The sequence below is a fragment of the Acanthochromis polyacanthus genome, chromosome 9 (genome assembly GCF_021347895.1).
Source record: "Acanthochromis polyacanthus isolate Apoly-LR-REF ecotype Palm Island chromosome 9, KAUST_Apoly_ChrSc, whole genome shotgun sequence".
NCBI classification, from domain to species: Eukaryota; Metazoa; Chordata; class Actinopteri; family Pomacentridae; genus Acanthochromis; species Acanthochromis polyacanthus.
In genome coordinates this window covers 24,423,156-24,450,474 of record NC_067121.1, presented here as the reverse complement: position 1 = coordinate 24,450,474, position 27,319 = coordinate 24,423,156, and the positions used below count along the sequence as shown (strand labels likewise).

Here is a 27,319-nt window from a genome sequence, read left to right as displayed (position 1 = left end):
AACTCTGACTGTCGCCCCTTTTCTCTCCGCCCTCTGCCCCTCTTTCTCCCTCTTTATGTCTCTGCGCTGCTCTGCCAATGCAGGCATACCGCTATCCCTTACCTCTAAGTCCTTGACGCACTGTCATTTAAGTGTTAATTCTGTGTAAATTACACTGGATGTACATGACACTGGATGCCAGCGCTGGTACGAAAAGGACTGTGATCAGATTTGTAGCCTGCGTATCGCTGTCATAAGAGTCAGCGCTCCAAGCTTTCTCATTTTCACTGGCAATGGAAACCAGAGCTCCATCTTTAAAGATGCATGAGACGTCTTGAGAAACACAACATTTAGATGGAGGCTCTGCCAGGGAAAGTGTTTCTGTGTCAGAGAGAGTGAAAGACAGGGAGGGGCGAGGCTCGTGTAGATGACAGTGAAGCTGCCACTAGTAGCAGTGAGGGCCCAAGTTAAAACAGAGTAAAGTGTCAGGACTGTTCACTCTGTTTGTGTGTGTATGTGTGCATGTGTGTGTGGGGCAGGTGGGGGGCCTCCACCTGCTGAATGAACCCTGTCAGCGTCGGGGAGTACCATGGGCTGCGAGTGGGCTCGGCCCTGCTCAGCATTGTGGCGGGCTGCATCATCATCGGGGTGTCCAGGGAGTGTGACGCTGATGCTGTAGGAGGCATCTTCCTGGGAGCGGGAGGCCTCGGTGAGTGTCTGTGGAAACTTTTAGGCACAACTGGCCCACGTATGGGAAGGCTATGAAGTTGTTATTAATTATTCTAATTGCTTCTTGTTTTGAGCTTCTGATCTGTTTTGTTTTCTCTCACAGTGAATATCTTATGCTCTCTATTTGTGGCAGGACTTTTAAAGCAGCACTTTAAAACAGTTTTAGAGCATTGTGAAGTCATACTGGGAGTGAGACTTCCTTAGTGTTGTCTTAGCACAAACGTTTTCTTACATCACTACATATTACATCATACAGTACATTTCTTTGTGAATAAGTTACTGGAAAAACAAGAAATTTATATTTGTTGCCACACAGATCATTTAACAGTTATAAAATGAACAACATGCTAGATTCAAGATTCAAGATTCAAGACTTTTATTTATCACAAACACAATTATACATAGTATAATGCATAATGAAATGCATGGTGCACTTGTTCCAGACCAAAACAATAAGAAAAAGAACATAAATTAAAAACACACTATATGTATATATATTTACACACACACACATATTTATAGCTAGAAATAAAAATACAAATAAAAGTGTCAAATAGTGCAAAATGACATACATGTACAAGGTGTCAACAGTATAGTGTTTGAAGGAAAGAAGATATTTAAGAACAAAAATGAGTGATTTTGCTATTTTGCTATTAATATTAGCAATCATTTTTCCAATTCTATTCATAAAACCATAGGACAAAATATATTATACAGTCACATGTATGTATGAAAAAATAATGATTACAAAAGGATTGAGAGTGCTGTGTGTTTTGAGGAGGACACCTTCATATTTGACTGGAAAACTACTGACTATTTGTTAAAAAGAGATGTCAAAAACTCAGGTGAACGCTCTGTGGCCTGTGACATTTTCCATCCAGCGTCCATCTGATACAACAGTGTAACTGGAACCAGCTGATAGCCAGAGGGACTGCACTGCCAAGATAAAGGAGTGTCTTAGCCGGTTTCCTGGAGAGAAAGAGCAAAGAGCAGGGCTTTTGATCAGCTTGGCGAATGCGAAACACGCCGTCACTGACGATTTGATCAGCTTTCAATAATTAATTTGTCTTTCTGATGCGCACAAGAATTTGGCAAATCAAAATTGTGCACCACGACAGAGACGTTCACTCTTGTGCAACTGAGTAGCATCTAATTATGCGTTTTGGGGCTTGTGTGCCGTTATGCCTCCTCCAACACGTAGTCTGACTAACGAGTATGAACAGAGTGTTCTGGGCAGATTGTTTTCACTCCTGCAGTTTCATGACATTTTAAGCACAGACATGCATCACAGCCACCCTCAGGACCTGCCAGGATTTAATGCCAGCTCTTCTGGCTTATAAGGGAAATCAATAACTGTGTTGAATTGGAGCGCAGTGCCACTGAGAGGCACACAAGCCCTGCAGTTCAGATATTACTTTATACTTGGAGTTGAACAGGAGAAAACGTCACACACTGTATCTGGCGCACTGAAATAATCCACAGGCTACGCCGACAGGGTTTCAGTTTGAGAATAGATATTTCATCAAACAGTCTCATTTGTCGGTCGTGATGTCTCCAAGTATGGGAACTTCTCTATTTTTAATCCCCTGTTGTGACTCACAGGTATCAAACACAGGTCTCAAACACTCCAACAAATTAAATTAGCAGATTGCCGTGAACTGGAATGCGCAGATGATTTGATCTCGTCAGTAATATTTGATATCTCTTCATAATGAGATTTTACTCAGGAACTGCAGAACAACATATTTGCCTCTTTACAACCCACTATAGAGCAAATTCAAGGCAACGACTTCTTTTCAAACCAAGATTGTGACCAATATTCACACTAACACTGCAATTAAAATTAAAAACCTGTGTTTTTCAACAGTATCATTCATCAAATTAATGACACTTTATGCTTTCCAGGCCTGCTCATATCGATCTACCCCTTCATAAAAGCCTGGCTGAACATCAACCACATTCTTCCATCCTTTGGTAAGTTTTTTCTGTTATTTGCTCACTGCATTAGTGAAATATTGTATTCGTTTTATCCAAGAAATATTTTGGCTCTGAAAATTCCTCAGGAAACTTTAGAGTGCACCCGACGTCTGCCAATCCTGCTCCGGATCAACCAGCCGAGACGCTAAGACGAGAAGGTGAGCGAAATCAATGTCCTAGAAGAGAGGTAGCTAATTAATAAAGATATCACGTAACATTCAGAGGCACTTGATACTGATCCATTCTGATGTTGATAAAAAGAACTCTGAGGGTACAATAGAGAGCTAATAGTTGACACCAGTGAGAGAGATGTTGTGTTCAGGCAGTTACTGGACAGCACAAGACGTCTTTCTAATACCTCACAGGGTGCAATAAAAAGAACGGCATTTTTTCTTCTTTTATAACCATTTTTGAACTCATTATGAGATCAAGGAATGATGTGAGTGAAATAATAGCCCCTGTGCTAAATTATTCTGTACACATGGAATTATTAGTCTGTTTATAAAAACCTAAGACAAAATATGTTGTACAGTCACAATATAGCATTGCACTGCAATGAAAAATCGTAGTGTTTCAGTATGAAATTTTACTCAAGTTGGACAAAATCTACATACTTGTGCTTAAATGAAAAGAATCAAGTTACTAATATAAAATAATATGCATGAAGTATTTTGATCAAATACTGAAAGTCAGTCATGCTTTGTCTGCTTATCTAACAAAGGTGTCATTTAAGTCCCACTTCAAGAAATAATTCATGCAGAGGTGTGTGGTCTTAACACCCTGCACACTATCCCTATATATAAAATTCCCGAGTTCATATCTGTAAATACTTTGTCCTTATATTCTTTTTTGTTTTTTACAGAGAACATACAGCATGTTTTAGTATTATCAATGCTAAAAGCTCTGTGAAAATTCTTCACTTGGTGGATAGAGGAAGGTTGTTCAGGGTCATAATTTGAGTTAATTCCGTATAACACATAAATAAGAAACAATCTTTTGTTCAATTTCCTCAGCATTCAGAAAATTCACATCATTGCTCCCTTTGTCAGGCTTTTGAACTGCATCCATCCATCCAAAAGTTTGGGGTCACTTAGGAATGTTCTTATTTTTGAAAGAAAACTTTTTTCTCAAGGAAAATAACATTAAAGTCATCAGAAATTCAGTCTAGACATTGTTACTGTGGTAAAAGACTATTCTAGCTGATTTTTAACGGAATGTCTACATAGAGGTACAGAGGCCCATTCCCAGCAACCATCACTCCTGCGTTCTAGTGGTACATCGGTTTAGCTAATTGTGTTGAAAGGCTAATTGATGATTAGAAAACCATTATGCAATTATGTTAGCACATGAATAAAAGTTTGAATTTTCATGGAAAACATGAAATTGCCTGGGTGACCTCAAACTTCAAAACAGTACTATATATGTTGGTTGCAAGCAGCAGCTTAATTGGGTTTAAAAGGCTGAAACAGGTGACTACATAATGTACAGTCCAAGTATTGGGTGCCTTTTTGCCCGGGCATTGCTTCCCCTCCACCTTCATAGTACGATACAGCTCTCTGATCTACACAGACCAGTGAAACATATGCAGCTATGCTCAATGCTGGTGCGTACTTTATCTCCTGTCTTGTGGTCTTGCCAGGAACTCAGAGTCAAATGAATCTGGAACGTTCTAAGAGTCGTATGGGGACATTTGTGGAGGGAGGACCAGTGGCAGAGATCAACCCAGAAGAGGGGTATGATTCCAACACCATCTGTCTGTCTGTCTGTCTGTCTCCTGTCAATCACGTTCTGGGGCAATTAATGCAGACTTGTGTTTTACATGCAAGAGCTAGAAGCGGTAGGATGTTTATATGGTGATTAAAACAGGCAGGTGAATCGTAGAGCAAATACAACAGACTTGAATACCAGATGTTTGGAACCACACTAATTTCCTCACCTTAAGGATGCATTTTCTATAGTACAGTTTCCATGACTATAACAGTTCCCAAAGGTCAAAAGTGCATTCAATTCTCTCTATAAATCAGGTTTAGCCAGACTGACATTGTAGGAAAACTTGCAAACATGTGTGTGGTTTGATTAAAGTGTAATCAGGGCATACATGCATTTCAAGCTGATACAAATTTCATTGCAAATTGAGATTGCACATGAACCTGAAAATATTCCTCCATGTTCACACCCTGCTTTTAGTCAGTTATGTAATCTGTCAGCACAGGTAATGAAGACACATTTGCTTACTATAGTGACAGATTCACTTGATTAGCTGTGTACTGAGCTATTTTACTGTGTGTTGATCTTTTTATAATAGTATATTTATGATCCGAAAGTTTTTGCAGTATATCAAATAACAGTATTTCATGCACAAGCGACTCAGGTATGATAACATAAAACAATGCCTAAAACTGCATTGACTTTAAGAAAATGAATCTGTCACACTGATTCATGGACAAAATGCTGTCACTACACTGAAACATGTCATTTTTTGAAGTCATCTTTAAGTTAAAGACATTTTTTAAAATCATAGTCAGACTGTCCTTTTCAGAGCCAACAAAGCACCTTACATAAGAACATGCGCTTTTTTTGTTGTTGACTATCTCCAAGTAATTTAGAGGAGAAAAGTGGACTTTTGAAAGTGAACATTACAATCACCTCCTTTTCATCGTCAAACAGTCACTTTGGATGTAGTTGCTATAGTAACCCAGATCCTGGATGGATTTCAGTCTTGTCAGATGAAATCATTCATCAGCCTACATGCCATGTGCTGACCTGTGTCACATTAAGCATGGCATGCATCGACCTTTCTGTCACTCAAGGTTTCCAAACCCTTTGGTGATATTTTTATTGCCCCATTTTTCACAAACCACACAGTTAAAGTTACCTTTAGACAGTAAAACCTGAATTAAAACTAGCCAGACAATAGAGCAATAGACTGTTTATGTAGCTCAGTGACTGCACTGCTGTTTGGTATTTAATGAAACTTTACATGATTGTTTAGATGGTTTGGGAAATAAAATGATATTGGTTGATGCAAATAGAATGAAGACACTGTGATCACATTTACCAGGCCTGTCACACACAGACACACAATACAAAATACATTGCTTGCGCAACTCACCCACTGGTCTTTTGCAGGACTTCTTCAGACATGCCAGATGTGTTATCAAGACGGAAGCTAAAGCAGTCGCCTACTGAAGCAGACCTGCCATGATGTCATCACATGACATGACTTTCTGTGATATTCTTGTAGGCATGTACGCTGTTGATATGAATCTTTTTGATCCTTTCCCTTCTGCCCAGTTGTTGTATCATGTGAACTTGGCCTGTTAGTTGAGATTACCTCATCATGTTGATTTTGTGTGCTCTAATAAAGATCTGAACATCAAATTGTGATTATTTGTGGAGTATTTCCTCTCCTCCTGACACTGAGTGAAGCAAATTAAGCCCAGTAGTCCAACTAGCGTGCAGCTCATCTCATCACAACACAATGTTCTACGCTGCCAATTAAGAACTTATTATGGCCATTATGTGATGATGGGACTCGTATGCTATTCAGTGCAGGTTCCTCTTCTTCTGTTTGTCTTGAACAAAGCAAGTAGAAAATACATGGATATGTACACACACAGGTGCTCACAGTGGCCACATCTACATCAATGGCTCCATCTATTGCATGCTCACAGGAACCGGCACCCCCGCCGCGAAACATAATACATTGATATTCAGGACAGCACAAGGAGAACGGCTGCTGCATGGAGAACGGCGTGGCGAAGAACGCTGTGGCCTGACAAAAAGCGTCACGTGCTGTGAGGCTGAATAATGCCAGGCTGTGTTGATGAGTGTCAGCAACAGGAGTCCAAGGAGTCTGCGGTGTCTTGATGACAACCATCAGCTTGATTGTCAGGCCTCAAATCACAATGGCTCACCAACAATCCCTCTGTGTCCGCATGAGGTTAAACAATGGAGGGACACACAATCAGCACTTACTGTACATTATGCACAATATGTTAAGGTGCCTGAAAAATAAAACATGTGAAAATAAAAATATATATGTATATATATTTATGGAAAATCGTCTGAAAGAAAGCCAGAAGGCGTAAACTAGTTTACCCTCTGTACACGATGCTCTCATATCCAGCTAAAGGAAGAAGACAATGACCTTGACTTAAGATTGCTTGGTTAAAATGTTTCCAAAGTCAGTAATTTTTTTGTACAATTTTCTTTGCAAACGTACTGCTGTGAAGTCGTGACTCTTTTATTACAGACTGAATGATGACTAGGCCTGTCACTGTCATTACCAAATCAACTGATGATAATTTTTCAGAATTGTGAGGATCCTTTCCATTCACCTGTATAAAACAGCTGGATGAAGCTAACAGAAATGTTCCATTTCACTCACTATTTCAACCTAGCTTTCCGCTGTTTGCATCCCCTTCTTGTGCTATGGTTTAATGGCAACAGCTGTTTGTCTGAAGGCGCTTCGTTCCTTGTATTCGACCAATTGCATTTTGATGATCATCTGTTGACATTAATACCATGAATTTAGTGGCAAAAACAAACCCCACAGCGCTGTCGGTACATTTTGGGTCTAAACCAAATGAAAATTAAAGCTGCAAGCAGCGTTGGACGGGTCCTCGCATTCTCGCTGGTCGGCGAATCCACGGACATCCACCAGGTGGCACTGCGACTGAGAGTGTATGTTGGCCTATGGATGCCATCAGGAGTGGACTCTGATCACATATGTAAAATTTCAGGCAGATCGGAGCATGTACAGGCTAGTTATAGAGCATTTCTTTCCACCCACCAGGTGACGCAATGATAATGGCTGAAAATCAGCATGTGAATGTCATCAGGGCAGGACTCTGATCATACACGTAAAGTTTGAGGCAGATCAGAGCATCTTCAGGGCAGTTACACAGTATTTCCTGTTTCATGGCAAATTGTCAAATTCCAAGGGTCGCCATTTCCACGCCCTCAGACTTTTGCAGAACATCTTGATAACTTTTGTTCACCCATGTCTTCAGTACATCCTGGCCGAATTTCAGCTCTGTTGGAGTTGCCCTGTTTGATTATATAGCTTTTTAAAATGGTCAAAAATGCCCCAAAATTGTAAAAAAATATGAGACATAATTGAAAATGGCCGACTTCCTGTTACATATGCCTACCAAATTTCATGCCTCTGTAGGTTACACGTACTGGCCATAGTAAATGTTTGAAATTTTCCAGTTGGCGCTATGGAGCCATTTTTCCACACACGTGTTATTCATGTAAAATGTCAAGCTATTAAGCAGTCCTGATGTGTGTAGCAATTTTGGCAAGCATTTGACCTTTCCTAACCTATCAAAATGTACTTTGTTTGTCTTGACAACAATCCATTGCCACAGCAACAGCATTTTATGAATCATCAAAATGTTCACACTGTGGCATCGTCAAGGCGTGAACACTGAGCTGTCCAATTTCTAGAATGACATGACAAAGTATCGGCCAATGGTACATGAAAATGTAATTACTAAAACTTCTTATTGCCAATAGGTGGCGCTATGAGTATTTTGAAATGTATGATTGTAAATGTGTTCAGACCCCGACTGGTGTCCATCATATGAAGTTTGGTCCAGATTACACAATTTCCAGCTGAGATATAAGTAATTCAATTGTCATGGTGAAAAATGGAAATTCATCATGCTGCCACAGTCACGCCCTTTTACGTCAAGTCACCATTTTCTGTGGGAATCATCGACAACGTGTTTAGGCTTATATCACCAAATCTGAAGTGAATCTGACCATCCTGCATGAAATATTACATGAAAGTTAAAAAAAAAAAAAAGCTTATTTCCTAATACCACAAGTTGGCATTATGGCTGTCAATGTACATGACCACATGGATGATGTCAGAGCGGGACTTTGATGACACATGTAAAGTTTCATGCAGATTGGAGCATGTTCAGCAGAGTTAGACACCACTTCCTGTTTCATGGTGAAGGATGAATATTTTGGGGAGTCGCCATGGCCACGCCCTTTGACTTTTGCAGAGCATTTACACACGTGGACAAAATTGTTGGTACCCCTCAGTTAAAGAAGGAAAAACCCACAATTCTCACTGAAATCACTTGAAACTCACAAAAGTAACAATAAATAAAAATTTATTGAAAATTAAATAATCAAAATCAGCCATCACTTTTGAATTGTTGATTAACATAATTATTAAAAAAAAACAAACTAATGAAATAGGGCTGGACAAAAATGATGGTACCCATAACTTAATATTTTGTTGCACAACCTTTTGAGGCAATTACTGCAATTAAACGATTTCTGTATTTGTCAATGAGCGTTCTGCAGCTGTCAGCAGGTATTTTGGCCCACTCCTCATGAGCAAACAGCTCCAGTTGTCTCAGGTTTGATGGGTGTCTTCTCCAAATGGCATGTTTCAGCTCCTTCCACATATGTTCAATGGGATTCAGATCTGGGCTCATAGAAGGCCACTTTAGAATAGTCCAACGCTTTTCTCTCAGCCATTCTTGGGTGTTTTTGGCTGTGTGTTTTGGATCGTTGTCCTGTTGGAAGACCCATGACCTGCGACTGAGACCAAGCTTTCTGACACTAGGCAGCACATTTCTCTCCAGAATGCCTTGATAGTCTTCAGATTTCATCGTACCTTGCACACTTTCAAGACACCCTGTGCCAGATGCAGCAAAGCAGCCCCAAAACATTACTGAGCCTCCTCCATGTTTCACCGTAGGGACAGTGTTCTTTTCTTCGTATGCTTGGTTTTTGAGTCTATGAACATAGAGTTGATGTGCCTTACCAAAAAGCTCCAGTTTGGTCTCATCTGTCCAAAGGACATTCTCCCAGAAGCTTTGTGGCTTGTCAACATGCATTTTTGCAAATTCCAGTCTCGCTTTTTTATGAGTTTTTTTCAGCGGTGGTGTCCTCCTTGGTCGTCTCCCATGAAGTCCACTTTGGCTCAAACAACGACGAATGGTGCGATCTGACACTGATGTACCTTGGCCTTGGAGTTCACCTTTAATTTCTTTGGAGGTTGCTCTGGGCTCTTTGGATACAATTCCAACGATCCGTCTCTTCAATTTGTCATCAATTTTCCTCTTGCGGCCACGTCCAGGGAGGTTGGCTACTGTCCCGTGGGTCTTGAACTTCTGAATAATATGAGCCACTGTTGTCACAGGAACTTCAAGCTGTTTAGAGATGGTCTTATAGCCTTTACCTTTAAGATGTTTGTCTATAATTTTTTTTCGGATGTCCTGGGACAATTCTCTCCTTCGCTTTCTGTTGTCCATGTTCAGTGTGGTACACACCTTTTCACCAAACAGCAGGGTGACTACTTGTCTCCCTTTAAATAGGCAGACTGACTGATTATGAGTTTGGAAACACCTGTGATGTCAATTAAATGACACACCTGAGTTAATCATGTCACTCTGGTCAAATAGTTTTCAATCTTTTATAGAGGTACCATCATTTTTGTCCAGGCCTGTTTCATTAGTTTGTTTTTTTAAATAATTATGTTAATCAACAATTCAAAAGTAATGGCTGTTTTTGATTATTTAATTTTCAATAAATTTTTATTTATTGTTACTTTTGTGAGTTTCAAGTGATTTCAGTGAGAATTGTGGGTTTTTCCTTCTTTAACTGAGGGGTACCAACAATTTTGTCCACGTGTGTAGATAATTTTCATCAAGGTCTGTTTTATATATAATGGCCAAATTTGAGTTTAATAACTCCGATGAGTTATTAATCTCCAAAAATATACAGCAAATTCAAAATGGCTGACTTCCTGTTCGGTTTACAGCATGGCCGTGATTGAGTTTTTCCTGTGTCCTGATTTGCTGCTTATGCCCACAAAATTTTGTAGCTGTGGATCAAACTTCTTTTGAGTTAGGTTTGTAACAACATTTTGCAATTTTACAGGGGGCGCCATGGAGCCATTTTGGCACACACATGCTCAACTCCCACAAAAGTCCCACTGGTCAGTGTGGGGCAAAAGCACGCTAGGGCGGACTTTGACGTGGGGGGGCCAGCTGCCCCATACTTTTCGCTAGCCGAGCTGCTAGCCTGCCTGCCTGGCTAAATACTGGAGCTGTGTCGAAAATTCATTTCTCCATCATTCACATGTATGAAATTACATATGGAAACAGACCCCAGGTTGAAAAAAACCCAAAGTTCCCCTTTAACAGAAAGAATATTCAGAGTCGGTGCTAATGGAGCTCAACGACTGTTGTCGTTTCTGTTGTCGACCCTGACAGAGAATTAAATTCGTTGCCATGGTTTGTCTAGCGCGGCTAGGCTAGTTGTTTCCGGTTGTTTCTGTCAGAATCGTCGCGCCTCTGTCGTCACTTAGTTACGCCCGCCTTCTGACTCTACACTTCATGGTGATTCGTCCGGCCAGTTTTAGGAGCATCCAACCTCGAGCCTTTTGGAGGGTAACTAGACCCACCCTGGCAGAGAATTAAATTCGCTGCCGTGGGTTGTCTAGCGTGGCTAGGCTAGTGTTTGAGGTTTTTGAGTCAGCAAAATAGGCACTATATCAGACTATCATGATGAAAAAGGGTTGCCCATTCTCAATTTACCAATCAGTCTACCTTCCAACACTCACCTACGGTCATGAGCTCGGAGTCATGACTGTAAGCATGGCATGGCACAGTGAGGAGTTCAGACAAGTCAAAGTAGAGTCACTACTCCTTCACACTGAAAGCCAGTCAGCTGAGGGTCCCCCCCCCCCCCCCCCCCCCCATTTGATTAAGGCTTTTCCTGGGCACCTTCCTTTGGATGTTTTCCAGGTGGGTTCAACTGAAAGGAGACCCCAAGGTAGACCCAGAATTCAAGTGGAGTATGTACCTCATCTGGCCTGGGAGTGCACCTGTTCTACCTATACCAGATGCAAAACAAAATGGGTGGATGGATAAATTAAATTTAACTAAGTAACTAAAATATTAATGTTAAGGCCCTACAATATCATATGAAGTTAAAGCTTACCTGAATAAGTGTTAAATTATAGTTACGATGCTACAATGCTATACACAATTCACATTTAAATAAAATATCAAAATTAAGATCCTGCAATATCATCTAAATTCAAATTTACCTGACTAATTTAACCTTCGTGTTGTCCTACGGGTCAAAATGGACCCGTTTTAAAGTTTGAAAACGTGGGGGAAAAAATATATTTTCACAGTGAAACTTCTGATGTCCACGTTTTCCACATTTTTGGGAAATCTTTAAACAATTTTTGGTGGAAAAAAAATGTTGAGAATGCTTCTCAAGAACATTCACATAAAAATCAACCAAAATCCAGCAAATTTCGCTGGAATTTGATTGATTTTTATGTGAATGTTCTTAAGAGAATATGAGAAGTTTTACTGATATATATGTAATTATTTTAGACATTTTTAGGATTTTATATATATATATATATATATATATATATATATATATATATGTGTGTGTGTGTGTGTGTGTGTGTGTGTGTGTGTGTGTGTGTGTGTATTTTTATATAATGCTTTGGCTGCAACAAGTAAAGGCTGCAGGCAGAGAGCAACAGCTTTCACCTTCATCACCCTTTTCACACACACTATAGTGGGCTGAACGCTGCTGAGGATGGATCGCCAAGGAGGAGGAGGCGGCTGAGAGACAGTCGCATCCAGCGGTCCACAGAGGAGGGAAGATGCTCTGTGTGCCGCATCAGACATGAACTAATGAAATATGACAACTTCAGACCGACAGATGCCTGACAGATGGCTCTCATCCAGCGGCTGCTTCCCTCCATCTCCCTCGCAGGGTGACCTCTCAGGTGCTCCGTGCGTCTCGGTCCACATCAGGAGCGACGCGCCGTGTTGCGTCTGCGTGACAACTCCGAAGAAATGCGATCTCACCTAAGTGATCTTCTGTCCGCCGTCGGATTTTTCTCTCATCAGCAGATCGGGTCTCCTTTGCTTGTGTTTCATGAGCCTCTGACTGCATGGCTTTCATGACTTGTGCCCTCAGGACTGTGAAGCAGGATGAAAAGCCTTCGTGTGTTTATGCGTCCTCGCAACCTCTCACTAATTGCAGCCCGTAATTAGAGGCGGGAATCGTGGTGAAAATCTCCTGATTAAACGATGGACAGACCATCTGTGTATCGACATAAAGGGTAAGAGGATTTTTTTTCACGGTGTAGTTTCACAGGAACGCAACATATCAGTGCAGCAAACGTGCATTTCAATGCGTTTCCAGCAAAGCTAAGCTCACACTAACTGGCAGTAATGTATTTAAATCCAGAATCATATGTTTAATGACAAAGATATCTGCAAAAGACACATCATTTTTTCTTACATCCCCTCTCATCATCTGCATGCTTCTGAACGTGTGAATGCTTAAATTATTTGATTGTAACTAATCCTTCAGATTCCTGGCCTAGTTGGCATGACTGAAGCAGCTGCACTGCCACTGAGCACATTTAACTTCACAGATCAAGAGAAAGAAAATAGTGATACTGATCAGACATGTTCAGTTATCAAGTGGCACTGAGGCAAAAAATGGTGAGGCTAGATTCACAGGGTGCATGCATCCCATTTATACTTATCATTTAATTAATCAAATTTCCCCTGAATGGTCCCTCCAGTGTCTCTCAGCTGTTGTTTAAATCAGTGTTTAATTCAATTTGTTGTTTTTTATGTGTTTATGAATGAAATTACATGCTCAGCGCTTCTCTTATGTGTTATCTACAAAGAACAGTTCTTTTTTAAAGAAGATGTGAAATCCTAATTAGAAGCAATTTTTTGTGATTTCTTAAGATTTCAGTGCACGGAACTGAACAGTATTTCCAGCTGTCATTCCAGATCAGGTGGTTGAAGCTGCAGGAGTCACCAATAAACAACCACTGTAACGTTAGCACCACTACAGTACACAGTAGCCTGATATTTACTGGTGTATGGTTTTCAGCTGCTCCTTCCACATGTGATTTAGAGGAGGAGCAGTGATGAATGATCAGCCCATACTGTCTCAGCAAGGACACCTCACTCAGCCCAAAGAGATTATTAGACAGTAAAACCAGTGCACAGAGCAGGAGCAGTGAGTAATGAGTCCACAAGTTCATTGTCTTTTATTTTGTGTATCTATAAAAAGATAGAAGAGAGAGTCTGGAGGCGAGGACATGGTCATCACAGATAGAAACAACGGCACCCCCGTGCCTATAAAGGAGCCCCAGAAGAAGAAGAGGAAGTCACGCCCTCATGGCCTGCCCTCTCCGGCACTCTGCTGTGCCTGTGGCCTGTGCATCATGCTGGCTGGACTCAACATCACCCTGGTGGGAGCATTCGCCTTCAACACAGTGTTGCCTTCTGCCAACCCCCCCATCATCATCGGACCCATCCTGCTGCTGGTGGCCTTCACCTTCTTCGGGGCCTGCTGTGTGTGCAGCCGCCTGCCTCCCCCCCACAGCTCCCGGAGGTCTAAGGTGGGTGGCAGGGGCACTGGGCTGATGGGACATGGTGGCCTGGCTGGAGGGGCAACGTTTGAAATCGAGACCAGCGAGCACACATTGCAGGACACTACAGCTGTGCAGCTGAGCCCCACATCTTCCCCTGGATCATCTCGGGCCTCCAGCCCAGAAAAGGAGGCTCCTGACGCAGCCCTGCCAGGACCTTGCAAGCTCTTCACCATGGAGACCAATGGCCCTTCTTGTGTTTCCGCCACCGCAGTCTATTCAGCCTCTGCAGCAGCAGGAGGAGAGGTGAGGCTCAACCTGCCACGTGAAGAAGTGGTCACCTAGCAGGGAAGAAACTCCTCCAAGGCCGGAGTGCTGGCAGTGTAAATATCCTTCTGGGTGGAGGCCATGCTGGGTGTGATTATGTCCTCTAGTTTACGTTGTGCCATATTTCTGGTTGTGACAAGTTGTCAAGAGTATGCTTTTGATTTCTCTTGCTGTGCCAACTGGTAATTAGCATGCCAAGTTAATGAGACATCCAAGTATTTGTGGATCATAGGTTTTGGAATTCAAATTCCTACCTCTCTTGTGCTGTTTTCTTACAGGTCTCTGTTTTTACCGTGGGGCATTATGAACAATTTTCATGTAAAAATCAAAGTGTCTGAGACCATAAACATTTATCCTTCACTGTTACTCTGGTTTAGTGGAAACCTCAGTCGTCAACAGTGATTTCAGAGGGCTCAACAGAAAATTTTGATCATTTATTTGTTCTGAAAACTTTAAAGATTACATGTGAGAGGTCAGTAGTGAAACACAGAGGTGAGCTGTACAGGACATTTGGCATTTTGTGTGCCCTGCTCAGTGCTGAACTTGTTTTGTGGACAGAACGTATCGGAGGTTATGGGGGTCCCAAAGCAATATTCTCTCACCTGAAATTAAAATCTTGGCACAAGTAAGTGATTACAAACACTACAGTCAAAAAAAACAAAAAACATTTGCAGCACATTTACATTTAGCAGTGTTGGATCGTGGGAGCATTTTTCTTATACACACTGTGAATATTGTGTTTCTCTTTGCAGTCTTGACAATTTCTGATTTCATGTGCACATTTTGATTGAAGACACTTGCGACTTAATCCACAGTTTTAAGGCCATATTCATTTTTGCTTTATTCAGTAATACAGTATAATGCAGCTTGGTGATTCTTTTATCATGCTGAATTTGAATTTACAGCAGGACCCAAACAAAAGAATGAATTTCATAGCAAATGTTTACCTCCAACGGCCCCAATATTTTCAACATTGGAAAGCCAAGAAGTTTAACACAGTTTAAATGCTAAGATTACAAAAAAACTATTTGTTTCCCATCACTGTGATGTCTGCTTGTCAGTTATAAACCTGACTGATCAAAAGAGACATTCAAACGCTGATTTCCTTTCATGGAAAGTTGCCTTAGACTGAGATATCAGGATTAAAATAATGAGGGCTATATAAAAGTGCACAATTGCAGTTTTCTTTAGAAAGCCTTTTGTTTGGCTCTGGATTTCTATTCCATATTGTTAGGAAAGCCTCAACAGGTTTTTGTGCATGTGAGTGGCGTAAGTGTTCCATCTCAGTAACACATACAGTATGTAGTAGCAGGAGAGGAAACACCTGCATACAGACACACAACCACTGACCACAGCGTTCCATTATACACTGTTAACGGAAATTATTTGTGACACGGTTTTTCAAAAAGACTGTTTTCTTGTGTCTAAGCTCTCTCTCATGCCAAATTCGAGTGCTGAGCTTAATTTTGCATGTTCAGAAAACTGAGTAATGGAAATGCAAACACCCTGTTGTGAACTGTTGGTGTATCGTCTGTGTATTTTCATTTGTGTAGCACTTCTACAAAATCTGAGAAGAAAAAAAAATCATGTAAAGGATAAAATATTTTTGTGAAGATTCTACTTAAAAACAACCAATCCAAATGTGAATCCTGCAAAAGATACAAATAAAAAAGCGTCTTTCAGAAGAAACGTGAGGTTGCTGCCTATGTGTGCCTTGCATGTCACCGTGTACTTGTTACACTGCATTTAGTGTCATCGTGGAGGAAAATGACATCTGGGCTTGTCATATAATAGCATTTCTAGTGAGAATTCAATGGGATCCTGTAGGAGAAGAGTCATGTTTGAGTCATAGTGGTCATTAAATCCCTTATTTATTCCAAGAGCGAGCAGTTAGCAGGAAAACTTCAAGACATAAAATATGAATGGTTTCCCAAATGCTCAGAAAAGAGCTTGCTGGCAATTCCTCCTTGTACTATTACAGACTAATCAGTTGATCATATTACTAAAAAGGTGTTTTGATTATTGAAAATCAGAAAATAGAGAAGAATGTCCATCACAGCTTCTTAAATACCCTCAAATTTGTCTTAGGTTTGCTTGTTTTCCTCCAACTTCATACAAAAAAACAAAAGATATTCACTGTATTGTATTGTATTATATTAGCCTAGCCATGCTACACCCATGTTTCTGACGGCACAAGGGTCTAGGGAAGCTCGACAGGGAGGGAGGCGGGCTAAAAGGTTGTCTATCAAATCCCTCTGCAGCAATTGGGTAGGTATACAACCAATCAACGCAACGAATAGGCTGACATAGTTCCGAGAGCACCGGTGGATTGTGGCTAAGTCCCATTAGCTTCCCAACCAGCGGAGCCGCGGAGCCAACTGGTATATTAAGGATTTGCCATATCCCGTCGGCATAAGTCCAAATACGTCTTTCTTCTCAATGAAACACTTAAGTGCAGTCATTTGTTTATCTTTCAAGTTGAATTTTAGCTTCAAATCTTTAAGGGCTGTGACCAAAGCCGAGTCGAAAGATAACTGTTTATTGTGCGCCGGTTGTTTCTGTCAGAATCGTCGCGCCTCTGTCGTCACTTCGTTACGCCCGCCTTCTGACTCCACACTTCATGGTGATTGGTCCGGCCAGTTTTAGGAGAATCCAGCCTCGAGCCTTATGGAGGGTAACTAGACCCACCCTGGCAGAGAATTAAATTTGTTGCCGTGGGTTGTCTAGCGCGGCTAGGCTAGTATTGTATTTAAAAAGCAGTCAAATGTTTTAAATAATATTTATTCCTCTGTCAATTGACTAATAGGTTAATCAGTTGAGCGTTTCAGTTCTGTTCACGCCACCTCCAAAGCAGGATGGCTGAGAATCTGCCACGAAGGACAAGAAACGTAACCTCATCCCTTAACACATAACATCAAGATGGCCTTGAGTAAAGAACTCAACATGAGCTCCATCTGGCTCCTCCGCCAAGTGTTTATATGTGATAACAAGGTGGTTGCCACTGGAGGGAGCTAGACGAGCATTTTTGGGTGTCAGTGAAGTTACATAAAATGTGGCTGCTGTTTTAAACCAGTCCAAGAGATGTCATTAGATCCTAACAACATTCTGTTTCCATTGTTGGGGCTGTCAGAGAACCAGCAGACTGTGTTTGAGGGGAATCTGGTGACACTGCAAACTGCATATAGATTATTGTTGTGCAAGATTGCTGTTCTCGTAAAGCAGCTCTGCTTATATAAATTTGCAAGATTAAAGTGCCCGAAGCCTCAATCATTTCTCTTATCACTGATAGCACTAATTACAGTAGAGTCATTTGGGATATCCATGATGCTAAAGGTCCCTTGTGTGCAGTGATAGAGGCATAGATCTGGGGTGTCCTACTTTTTGAGGCAGCCCACAGATGACAAAAATGGACGGAGGATCTTTTTCTCCGGCTGCAAAATCGACTGAATTTTTGATTGAGGATTACATTTAAAGTGAGTTTTGCATCCGCAGAGTCTTGGCTGGTAGAACTATTAATGAAAACCTGCAGGGATTTAGAGGCACTGGTTTTAAAAATCCTGTTTGCTTTGGTTTTTCTGATGGATGAAAACAACTAGATTGGGTCTGACCTATTTTTCTGTCTCGCTCAAAATGCATTTTCACATACGTTTACAGCGACGACGAGGTAAAGAAGGGTTTGTAAGAGTTTCAAGCAGCAGATGGCGGGTTGAGACTGGTCACTGGTACTGGATGAGCCAGGAGGGGAACTCAGCCAAGACACTGAAGCTGTCATGTATCCACTGCAGATAATGGGATTTTCTGTGATTAAACCTGCACCAGAACAGTTCATATTTTGGAAAAACATGAAAACTACAGAGCAGTTGCCACCAACCCATCTCCCGCCTTCCCCTCCTTACATCTGCTGCCAGGTTTATGTTGCATTACACAAAATGCTTCACCATGAGGCTGCTGTCAAACATGCTGCCACTTCCTGGATCTTCTGCATCTTGGCCTTGAATGAAGAGGCTTGTAAAACAAATTAAATGTTTAGCTGCCTCGGGGCTGGAAGATTTACTGCCTTTTGGATGTGAACAGGTTTGTGCAGAAGCTGCGGTCTGAGCAGAATATTTACATGTTTATGGTCTTAGTGAGCAAAGTTCAGGGAGAAGGGTCATGGTTAACCGCTGCAGTTTAGCTTACTTGTCACAAAAAAAGGAACAGATGGATGTCACCCTTCGATCCTTGAACTTCAATGTCTCCCTGTGACCACACGCTGCTTTTAAAATCCATTTTATAAGCACGTAAATGGAAAAAGCTGTGATTTGCTCAACACACAATGTCTCCTTTGTGCACTTTCTCCTGACCTTTAAATTCCTTATAGCAACAGCTGTTTTGGTGTCACAGTACATGAAAACAGACTTCCTTTTTGCTAGAGTCAAAGTACAATTCATGGGTTACTTATTTGGCATGACTGCTTCAACCCAAATGATGGGTAATGATAAGCACTTTGAGCAGATGCACTGTCTAGGCTTTTGACCTGGATTTCTTTTTTTTATCACAGCAGCTATCCAGACTAACCTGTGACCGCAAAATGCTGCCCTTTATTGTTCTGCCACCAATAAGAACAGAGCATTATGTTTAATGTCTGCCAGAAAATTGAAGGGGGAAACATTAAAAGGCACACAGACATGCAGCAGGAATGGTTGACACGACCACTTTGTCTTCTCCTAACACTTTATTTGCACGTTGCATCCATACTGATGAATTGCGAGAACACTTCCAATGGCAGCAATCTTCTTGCATTACCATTGTGCGTTATAAACCCCCTGACAATACTGCTGGAATGTCATACACTATGCATGTACAGATGACAGATTGTAGCGTCACTCTTCACACAGAAATTGAGCTGCAGTAATGACTGATTGTCTGTGATGCTAAGATAACAAATGGAAAGGTCTGGAAATTGGGGAGGCGACCGCACACAGCTGACCTCAAATGCAGCCACCGCTATGACTTCTTCTTTGTTATGACATGATGCTGCACGCTGACAAAAACAGCAGTCGCACACACACACATACACACACACCTGCAATCACAAGAATCCCATCCGCTCTGAACCGGAGTGTGGCGGATCCCGACGCTCCGTTCATGTGGTCTTGTATGGATGTGCTTGTGTGTGAGAACACTCTCAGTTGAATGAGTCGGCAGAGGAGGGGGATGGAGGGTGTAATCAAGCTGAAAAGATTAGGGGAAGACGAGCTGCTGAGGATCTATGAGAACAGACACTGGTTATATAACCCTAACCCAGTTCACTCCGCTTCCAAAGACAGACTGGGAGGGAGCAGAATGAGGATTTACAGCATTGGGATGAATCTTTATGTTTAGGCTAAAATGAACCAGGCCGTTGGTTATCTGCATTCAGGTGACAATACGTATTGGATTCTTACTCCCACATTGTTTCTCCAGGTCAGCAGGGAGCATACAGATAACCCTGTCAGAGCATACAGCAGTGATGTGTTTACTGCAAGAGAAAATACTGATGATTTCACTGTTATTGACTGTGTGTTCACCTTTGGTTGTTCCATCACTGCGTTCCCCAACCCTGCAGGCACAATGTTTATTTAAGATTGGGCTCTGAGTACCTTTGAACACATGATTTGATCACAAAACATATCAGAACATTGCTGATAGAGGTGTTTTGGTGCTCCATGTGTTATGTATGGGCGGGCCGCGTGACTGTTGGGCTGTTTCAGTTGGTCTCAATGACAGGAACAGTCTGAGGGCGACACAGAGAAAAAAAAAAGCCCCTCACAGATCAGGGAGTAAAGATACAGCGGATTTTGATCAAAACCAGCGAGGGTCCTAATAGTAATGCTGCAGTGCTCTGCATACCAATGACTGCCGACAATAGTTCCCCTTACCGTTCTTAACTCCTCCATTCACTCTCAGTAAATGGCAGCATATTGAAGTGGTCGGCCTGTTGCATAACCAGGCTTTACACAAATCTATACGTGGATTCCGTGAGTAGGGAGCATATGTAATCGTGCACAGCGAGAGGACCCCAGTGCAGTTCTGGGAAAATGTAAAAGGACAAAAAACAAATAACAGGGGGACCACCAGGCTTGGTGTGAAAAGCATCAATGCACATGCAGTGAACTCAATCACCCTTTGCTATGTTTGAGCCATTAAAGGGGAACTTCGTTTTTTTTTCAACGTGGGGTCTGTTTCCATATGTCATTTCATACATGTGAGTGATGGAGAAATGAATTTTCGACATAGCTCCAGTATTTAGCCAGGCAGGCAGCTTAGCAGCTCAGCTAGCAGCTCGGCTAGCAAAAAGTATGGGGCAGCTGGCCCCCCTGCGTCAAAGTCCGCCCTAACGTGCTTTTGCCCCACACTGACCGGCTCAGATAGTCTCAATGAGTGTCCCACAACATACTAGAGATGAGAAGTGAACGAAAACCTCCACATTACCTGGCGATCGCTCTTTGTTGTGGTCTGTATCCAAATCTCAGGACGCTAGAAAGCAAATCTCGTTCCGAAATCGCGCGAGAGCTGCCCCATACTTTTCCCTAGCGGAGCTGCTAGCTGTGCTGCTAAGCTGCCTGCCTGGCTAATTTCTGGAGTTATGTCGAAAATTCATTTCTCCATCACTCACATGTATGAAATGACATATGAAAACAGACCCCAGGTTGAAAAAAACCGAAGTTCCCCTTTAACAGAGCTAATCAATGCTGCTTTCAGCTGCTTCAGTCCAGTTCATGTACAGAAAAAAATGTACTTTCTCCTCAACTCTGCTCAGGGTCTTTGACCCTTTCTCTGAATGTACTAATTTAGCAGTTGCTCCACTGTTTAACCAAACAGATCAATGGACTGAAAATAGAGTGGTACTTAACCGTGACTGCCCGCCAAATATTCAACTTGTGAGTCCAGCCAACGAAAATATTTTCTAGTGAATGAGTGGGCCGTGCAGTAGACCTTTACAATGGAGCATGGCATGAAGAGCACTAGGAATGCTACAACCCTGGTGTCTTGTCAGGACACGGACACTGAGTGTAGTGATTGTTTATGCATTATATTTGATGAGACAGCTGCATGCTCTGGTTACAGAACCAAATAAGCCAACTGAATACTGTACTGGGATGTGCTGGGGTGCCAGTGGGATGGTAAACAACATGTGGTACCACTTGATTCCAGCAGAGGCCTCCGTTTTTCAAAGAAATCCAGGAACAACGAATGATAAACATTTCTCCACAGTAGACTGCCTCAGACCGGTTTCTGTGCTCCACATTTAAGGGAAGCTGTCATACTCTGAAAATCAACATGAGACTGATGTCAGCTTTTTCTGTGCTGTTTTTTTCACTCTCACTGCATCTCAGTCAGCAGGACCAGTAACCTGCCCATCCTTTATGAGGTGAAAAAAATGTATGACCTTTGATTGTTTTATGTGCAGTAGCTGAACTTGTATAAAGGGAACTACCATGATGTGCAGTAAATGCAGTCTTATGGCAGTGCAAATAGCGACTTGTACCTTTATCTGGACACACTGCTATGTGTGCTTTTGTGGTGTTGTAATGCTATGATCATAGTCTGCCATGTGGGTTATTTCACTGGAGGAAGCATGAGAGGCAGTTTTGTGCTTACCCATGCTGTGTCTAGTTCACCACTTAAATATATATTGCAAGAAATAATAATGATATGATCAGTAAGAGGAGACAGTTGGGGAATGACCCTTGTTTAAATTAAAAGCCTCATCTCCCTGTGTGCCATGCGCAGCGTATCGGGTAGTCTTCATTAAATAAATAACGACTTGCTGATCTGTGAAACAAATGGGAGAATGCCCACCACATGACGCACTACCATCTGCCACCAAAGTGAGAGAAAGTCCTTTTCCTGCAGGAAGAAAAGGCCTGATTTAGTAGTTTGCTGGTATTTGTAGACATTGGCCACCTGTGGAAGACAGGAAGCCCTTCTCACTGTGTGTTCGACAGGCTGGTTTCTCGAGCAGAGAATCAACTTGCCATGGCAGCGGCTATCGGCACACACGGCACTGTGAGGGTGGCTGGCCGATGTCAGCACTCATTACCATCCACCGCCTTAACCGAAGCCTCTTCCAGGACTCCTTTAGGAAGAAATAAAAGAGAGATGCTTTACACTTTAATGACTTTCCCACAGTGGCTCTCCAAAACAACAGCTCCCCTTAAATTGCTGTGCACTGGCTGAGACTAGAGGAGAGTCCCCACTGCTCAACAGAGGAAGCGAAATACAGAGTCCACTGTCTGTCCACTCTGCAAGGCCAGCCAGCAAGGGGGGGAATAATCAGATCTTTATGTGGCAAGGGGCCTGCAGGGGACAGCCTCAGTATTGTCCCCGCAGCCCTCCCCCTCATCCCGGTTTGATTGTTCTTCTGGATCCAACACTTGGTCACGTTGAGACACCCCCACAACCCAAACTAGGGTTTCTCCATCTATTTACACCAACAGACTCCGGCCAACTGGACAGTGGACATCAAGTTAAAGTGAACAATTTGTTCTCTCAAATGTTCTGTAGCTACAGTCTTTTTCCACGTACTTGTTTGGTTTAGATGTTCTATTGGGACATTTATAAAAATAAATATTTAGAAATGTCACTCGTGTTGTACTACGATCATGTGAACATTCTTTGATAGTGACATTCAGCACTTTTGGACTTGATTGTTGACAGAACAACAAACATCATTAAAACTGTGGCACTACTAGTGTACTCCTGCAAACAGACTAATATACTGTAAACATGTTCTCTAAATGCAAACAGGGAAGTAATGTCAGCAGCAGTTGTTTCAAACCAACACTCAAGCCACATGTCAGCTCCGCAAGATAAATGTAGATTTCAAAGTCAGTTACGTAACCCCTTGCAGTCTAAGTTCTTTCCTCTGGGGACTTTATGAAAATAGAGTATCATTTTGCTGCCATAAATAGGTATTTTCAAACTATTAAAACATGAGTCTGTTGACAGTACTAGTGATGATCTTTATTAAAATGTTCCCCACTTCTATTAAATTATGCAAAACCCGCCTAAGACTCACAATCATTTCCATATTTTCAGTAAGATCTGTTAATTCTGAAGAGCTATGAGAACACACACAATACAACATATTTACAGTAAACTGAGATAAAGAACTTCTTCAAAATTGAGACTGAGAGGTCAGTGGGGGAAGAGATGCTTGCATTTAACTGTTAAGCCCTGATTTGAGATTTAAGTGTTCACGTCATTGCACTGACAATGATCTGCAACCAAATTCCACATAGTCATTTCTGTGTCATCAAGGTTTCACAAGTTAAAAATGTTAATTTTAGTCACGACTTTATGTGAATAATTCTCTCTGACTTATTTGTCCTGTCTGTAGCATGTCAGCAAATATGGCCCTGTTGAAATGGATTACAGTCAGTAAAGGCATGTGTAATAAAACCTAATCCAGCTGAAGTGTAAATCCTCAGTGAGCCTGCTGTGTGCGTCTGTGTATATTATATTCAATCATGATGTGATCTTTGTAATCCTGTCCTTCAGGACAATGCAGTCATGTGATATTCCGTACACTGTACAATACTGGCAACTTAAAAATAAAATGTTCCCTAATGTCAGCTGCCACACTAAGTAGGTCATTTGTGCCGTACTTCTGAATGCCTTATCTAAAACTTGTAACGGACAGCTGACCTGCTCAAAGTGTTCTCTTGTCATTTGTCCAAGTCATGCTGGGAGAGGTCCTGCTCTGGCCTCAAACATGATCAGGTAGGAAAAACACTCAATGACAGTCTGATTAAACCGTTATTTTTCTCCTAGTTTCATTTATTTCTAGATATTTGGTGATGCTGTTGTAAAGAATATTTGCAGCTTTAGATGACAGAGCTTCCAGCTTGAGGCTGTCATGGTTCATATACGAAGTACAGGATGGAGGATGCGAGTTCAGACAGATCAGGAAGGCGGGGGAAGTTCAGTGATTTAAAAGCTGGAAAAACATGATGACGACATTAATAACAAAGGCTTATACACTGTATTAGAAAGTCAAAAAAGAGGTAGTAGAAACTCCGATGAAAGTATTACTGATGGGGCAGGTGAAGGGACCACAGTTAGTAAGTTAGGTCCAGAACCAGGCTCAGGTTCAGACACTGACGATGGCTGGCAGAAGACACAAGGATATGAGCGAGTATATTCATACTGAAGGACTGCTGAGATACTGAGAGGTAGGTGGGGATAATTCAAAAACGTGAACAGGTGATCAGGTGACTGTGGAGTTCAGGTGACCAGGATTGGTGGGAAAATGAGAGGGGTAGACAGGTGGTGAATAGTAATGACTGGCATAAAGCTTGTGTTGACATTTTGACTGGTTTCATCAGGAAATGCAAGTTAATACAGGCAACGTTTAGTTTAGTTATACCTCAGTAAGCCCACAATGCAGAAAATCCAGGACCATGATCTGGCAAACCGATATAGTATGGATTTATTTATTACACCCGTTCCTTTCCTGCTTAAAGAAATCCAAAGACCAGCAGCAAAATATGCCCCCTACAGTACGTTTTTAAATTTTTCAGTTCTAAATACTGCAAATATGTTTCATTTCACCACAAATGTAGAACTCCTGGTTTAAGGGCCGTTCTAAACAGGCTGTTGTGCTCTGAAAACCAGTGAACTGCTGCTGTTCCCACCTCTGTTAGGGAGAACACGCTGTCTGCATCTGAGGATTTACCGATGACTTCTGGTTTGTTAGGTGTTTCATAACACCTGAGTTGAATTCTTACTGGTTCGTAAGCTGGGAGGATCGTTAGTTAATGTGTGAGTGTGTGTGTGTCTAGGTAGGTAGAAGTAAATGTTTAAATATTTTCACAGCAACACAACAAGAAGAGCACTCAGAGAGCGCAGTGCTCTGCCAAGGCTGTTCAGTCATTGTATGATTTCTGATGGATGAAATCTTTAAACAGTTGGTGGTCCACAGCGGTGGATTTGAAGTAGGATCGCAATCATGTGAAACCAACACTGATGGTGACATAACACTGATGTTCCTTGACAGAGTAGTAAAAATGGACTTTAACTCTATGGAACCTTCAAAAACTATTGCTTGGATGCTATAGCCTAGCCGTGCTAGACAACCCACGGCAACCAATTTAATTCTCTGCCAGGGTGGGTCTAGTTACCCTCCATAAGGCTCGAGGTTGGATGCTCCTAAAACTGGCCGGACGAATCACCATGAAGTGTAGAGTCAGAAGGCGGGTGTAACGAAGTGACGACAGAGGCGTGACGATTCTGACAGAAACAACTGGAAACAACTAGCCTAGCCGCGCTAGACAACCCACGGCAACGAATTTAATTCTCTGCCAGGGTCGACAACAAAAACGACAACAGTCGTTGAGCTCCATTAGCACCGACTCTGAATAATCTTTCTGTTAACATGTCTGTAATATACTTGAGCTTCACCCATTGACTGTATAAATAAGGCTTCACCGAACTCCCGCATCCTCTGATTTCCAGCGCTCTAGGAGCCTATTCGTTGTGTTGATTGGTTGTATACCTACCCAATTGCTGCAGAGTGATTTGATAGACAAACTTTTAGCCCGCCTCCCTCCCTGTCGAGCGTGCCTAGACCCTTGCGTCTTCAGAGCATGGGTCTAGCGCAGCTAGGCTATGGATGCTATGAAATTGGGTAAAATTTAACATTATAACTCTGGAGATCTCAAATACTTTTATTTATGTCAAAACATTGGTAAAAACTAATCAGCTGAGCTCTATTTGGTGTTGTCAAGTCAAAGCAAAAATTGAGGTAAATATTATACAAGTACAACACCAATATGTTGGTACTGTCAGTGTGAGTATTTTAGTACGTTAACATTAACATTTAGGTCAAAACCCTGATTTGGGATGGCTGTACGCTTATACGGCTATCATATGTAGGTTATACACATAAACATCACAATGAATGATGACAGTTTTGCTTTTAGTGCCAAGAAATGCCTCTCAAAAGCACACACAAATTGGCATTTCAGTAGTTCTTGGATGGATTCCAGTGGCAGTCACTCTCTCAGTGGCTTGGAGGACAAACCATAGCAGGTAAAATGAAAAATGACCTTGAGAACTGATAAACTCAAACCTGAGCAGCAGGTTGTAAAACCGAGGCTCTTGTCTGACCAATTATTGTTCTGTCCCCATTTAAATTAGTATTCATTACGTGACAGTGGTAGGCCGTTACCCACCTAAAGTAGAACAAAAACTCCTCCTTTCCTCCTGATCTGATTACCTGTATTCATTTGTTGCTGCACAAAGTGAGAGAAAGAAGGACAGAAAGAATCACATGAAACTGGAAACCAAGCATTAAAGTGTGTAACTGAGAAGCTGACAGAAAACGAGTCAAAGTCTATACAGACAGCCCAAATAGACTACTGTTACAGCACCCGGTCATTCGGAATTCAAGCTGAGATGTTATTGCCTGTAACTAACATGATCTGTAGTCGTAAGCATGTAAATGACTATATGACAGACAGTGAGTGCTTACGGCTTCACAACTCCAATAAAAAATTATCAGAATAAGTAGTTCACAGCGGACATTTGAAAAAAAAATGCAAGGAAGCAGCTGTTTCCTCTGCTCTCCCTGACTCATGGCATCGTCATTGCTGACTCATGAAGAACGAAGTCATTTCACTGTCTTATGTCCACATACTGCTTAGTTAGAAGTCTGACGTTTGACGTGAGCACTTTTCCCCTGACAAGTTCACAATTTTCACTCCACAAAAATAAAGGGAAGAGCAGTGCAACTTTGAATCTCAAATGTTGAACTTGCATATTTTAAATCACAATATTAATTCAATATTAAATAGATCTCATGGTCCAGTAGACAAGAGTCGGCAACAGGGGATGACATTAGAACAAGTTGTATAGACTTGAACAAACTGAAAGCAG

The 27,319-nt window shown here is 41.7% G+C and overlaps 2 protein-coding genes across 2 annotated transcripts; both read left to right on the top strand.

Annotated features, from left to right (window-relative positions):
- Positions 1 to 287: 287 nt before the first annotated feature.
- Positions 288 to 6,066, top strand: kncn (kinocilin). Its single transcript, XM_022202592.2, has 5 exons — positions 288 to 688; positions 2,614 to 2,682; positions 2,772 to 2,843; positions 4,325 to 4,418; positions 5,815 to 6,066. The coding sequence occupies exons 1-5, from the start codon at positions 541 to 543 to the stop codon at positions 5,888 to 5,890; spliced, it is 459 nt and encodes a 152-aa protein (XP_022058284.1). The 5' UTR covers positions 288 to 540; the 3' UTR covers positions 5,891 to 6,066.
- Positions 6,067 to 12,200: 6,134 nt separating this feature from the next.
- On the top strand, positions 12,201 to 16,105 carry tmem275a (transmembrane protein 275a). The gene is made up of 2 exons (XM_022203078.2): positions 12,201 to 12,814; positions 13,789 to 16,105. Exon 2 carries the CDS (start codon positions 13,817 to 13,819, stop codon positions 14,432 to 14,434), a length of 618 nt encoding a protein of 205 aa, XP_022058770.1. The 5' UTR covers positions 12,201 to 12,814; positions 13,789 to 13,816; the 3' UTR covers positions 14,435 to 16,105.
- The last annotated feature ends 11,214 nt before the right edge of the window (positions 16,106 to 27,319 follow it).

What these genes read in the sequence shown, in the direction of transcription:
- kncn (XM_022202592.2), top strand. Translation starts at nt 541, where the DNA reads ATGAACCCTGTCAGCGTCGGGGAGTACCATGGGCTGCGAGTGGGCTCG. An exon ending in CGAGACGCTAAGACGAGAAG is followed by an intron (nt 2,844 to 4,324) that starts GTGAGCGAAATC and finishes TGGTCTTGCCAG; the next exon opens with GAACTCAGAGTCAAATGAAT. An exon ending in GAGATCAACCCAGAAGAGGG is followed by an intron (nt 4,419 to 5,814) that starts GTATGATTCCAA and finishes GGTCTTTTGCAG; the next exon opens with GACTTCTTCAGACATGCCAG.
- tmem275a (XM_022203078.2), top strand. Translation starts at nt 13,817, where the DNA reads ATGGTCATCACAGATAGAAACAACGGCACCCCCGTGCCTATAAAGGAG.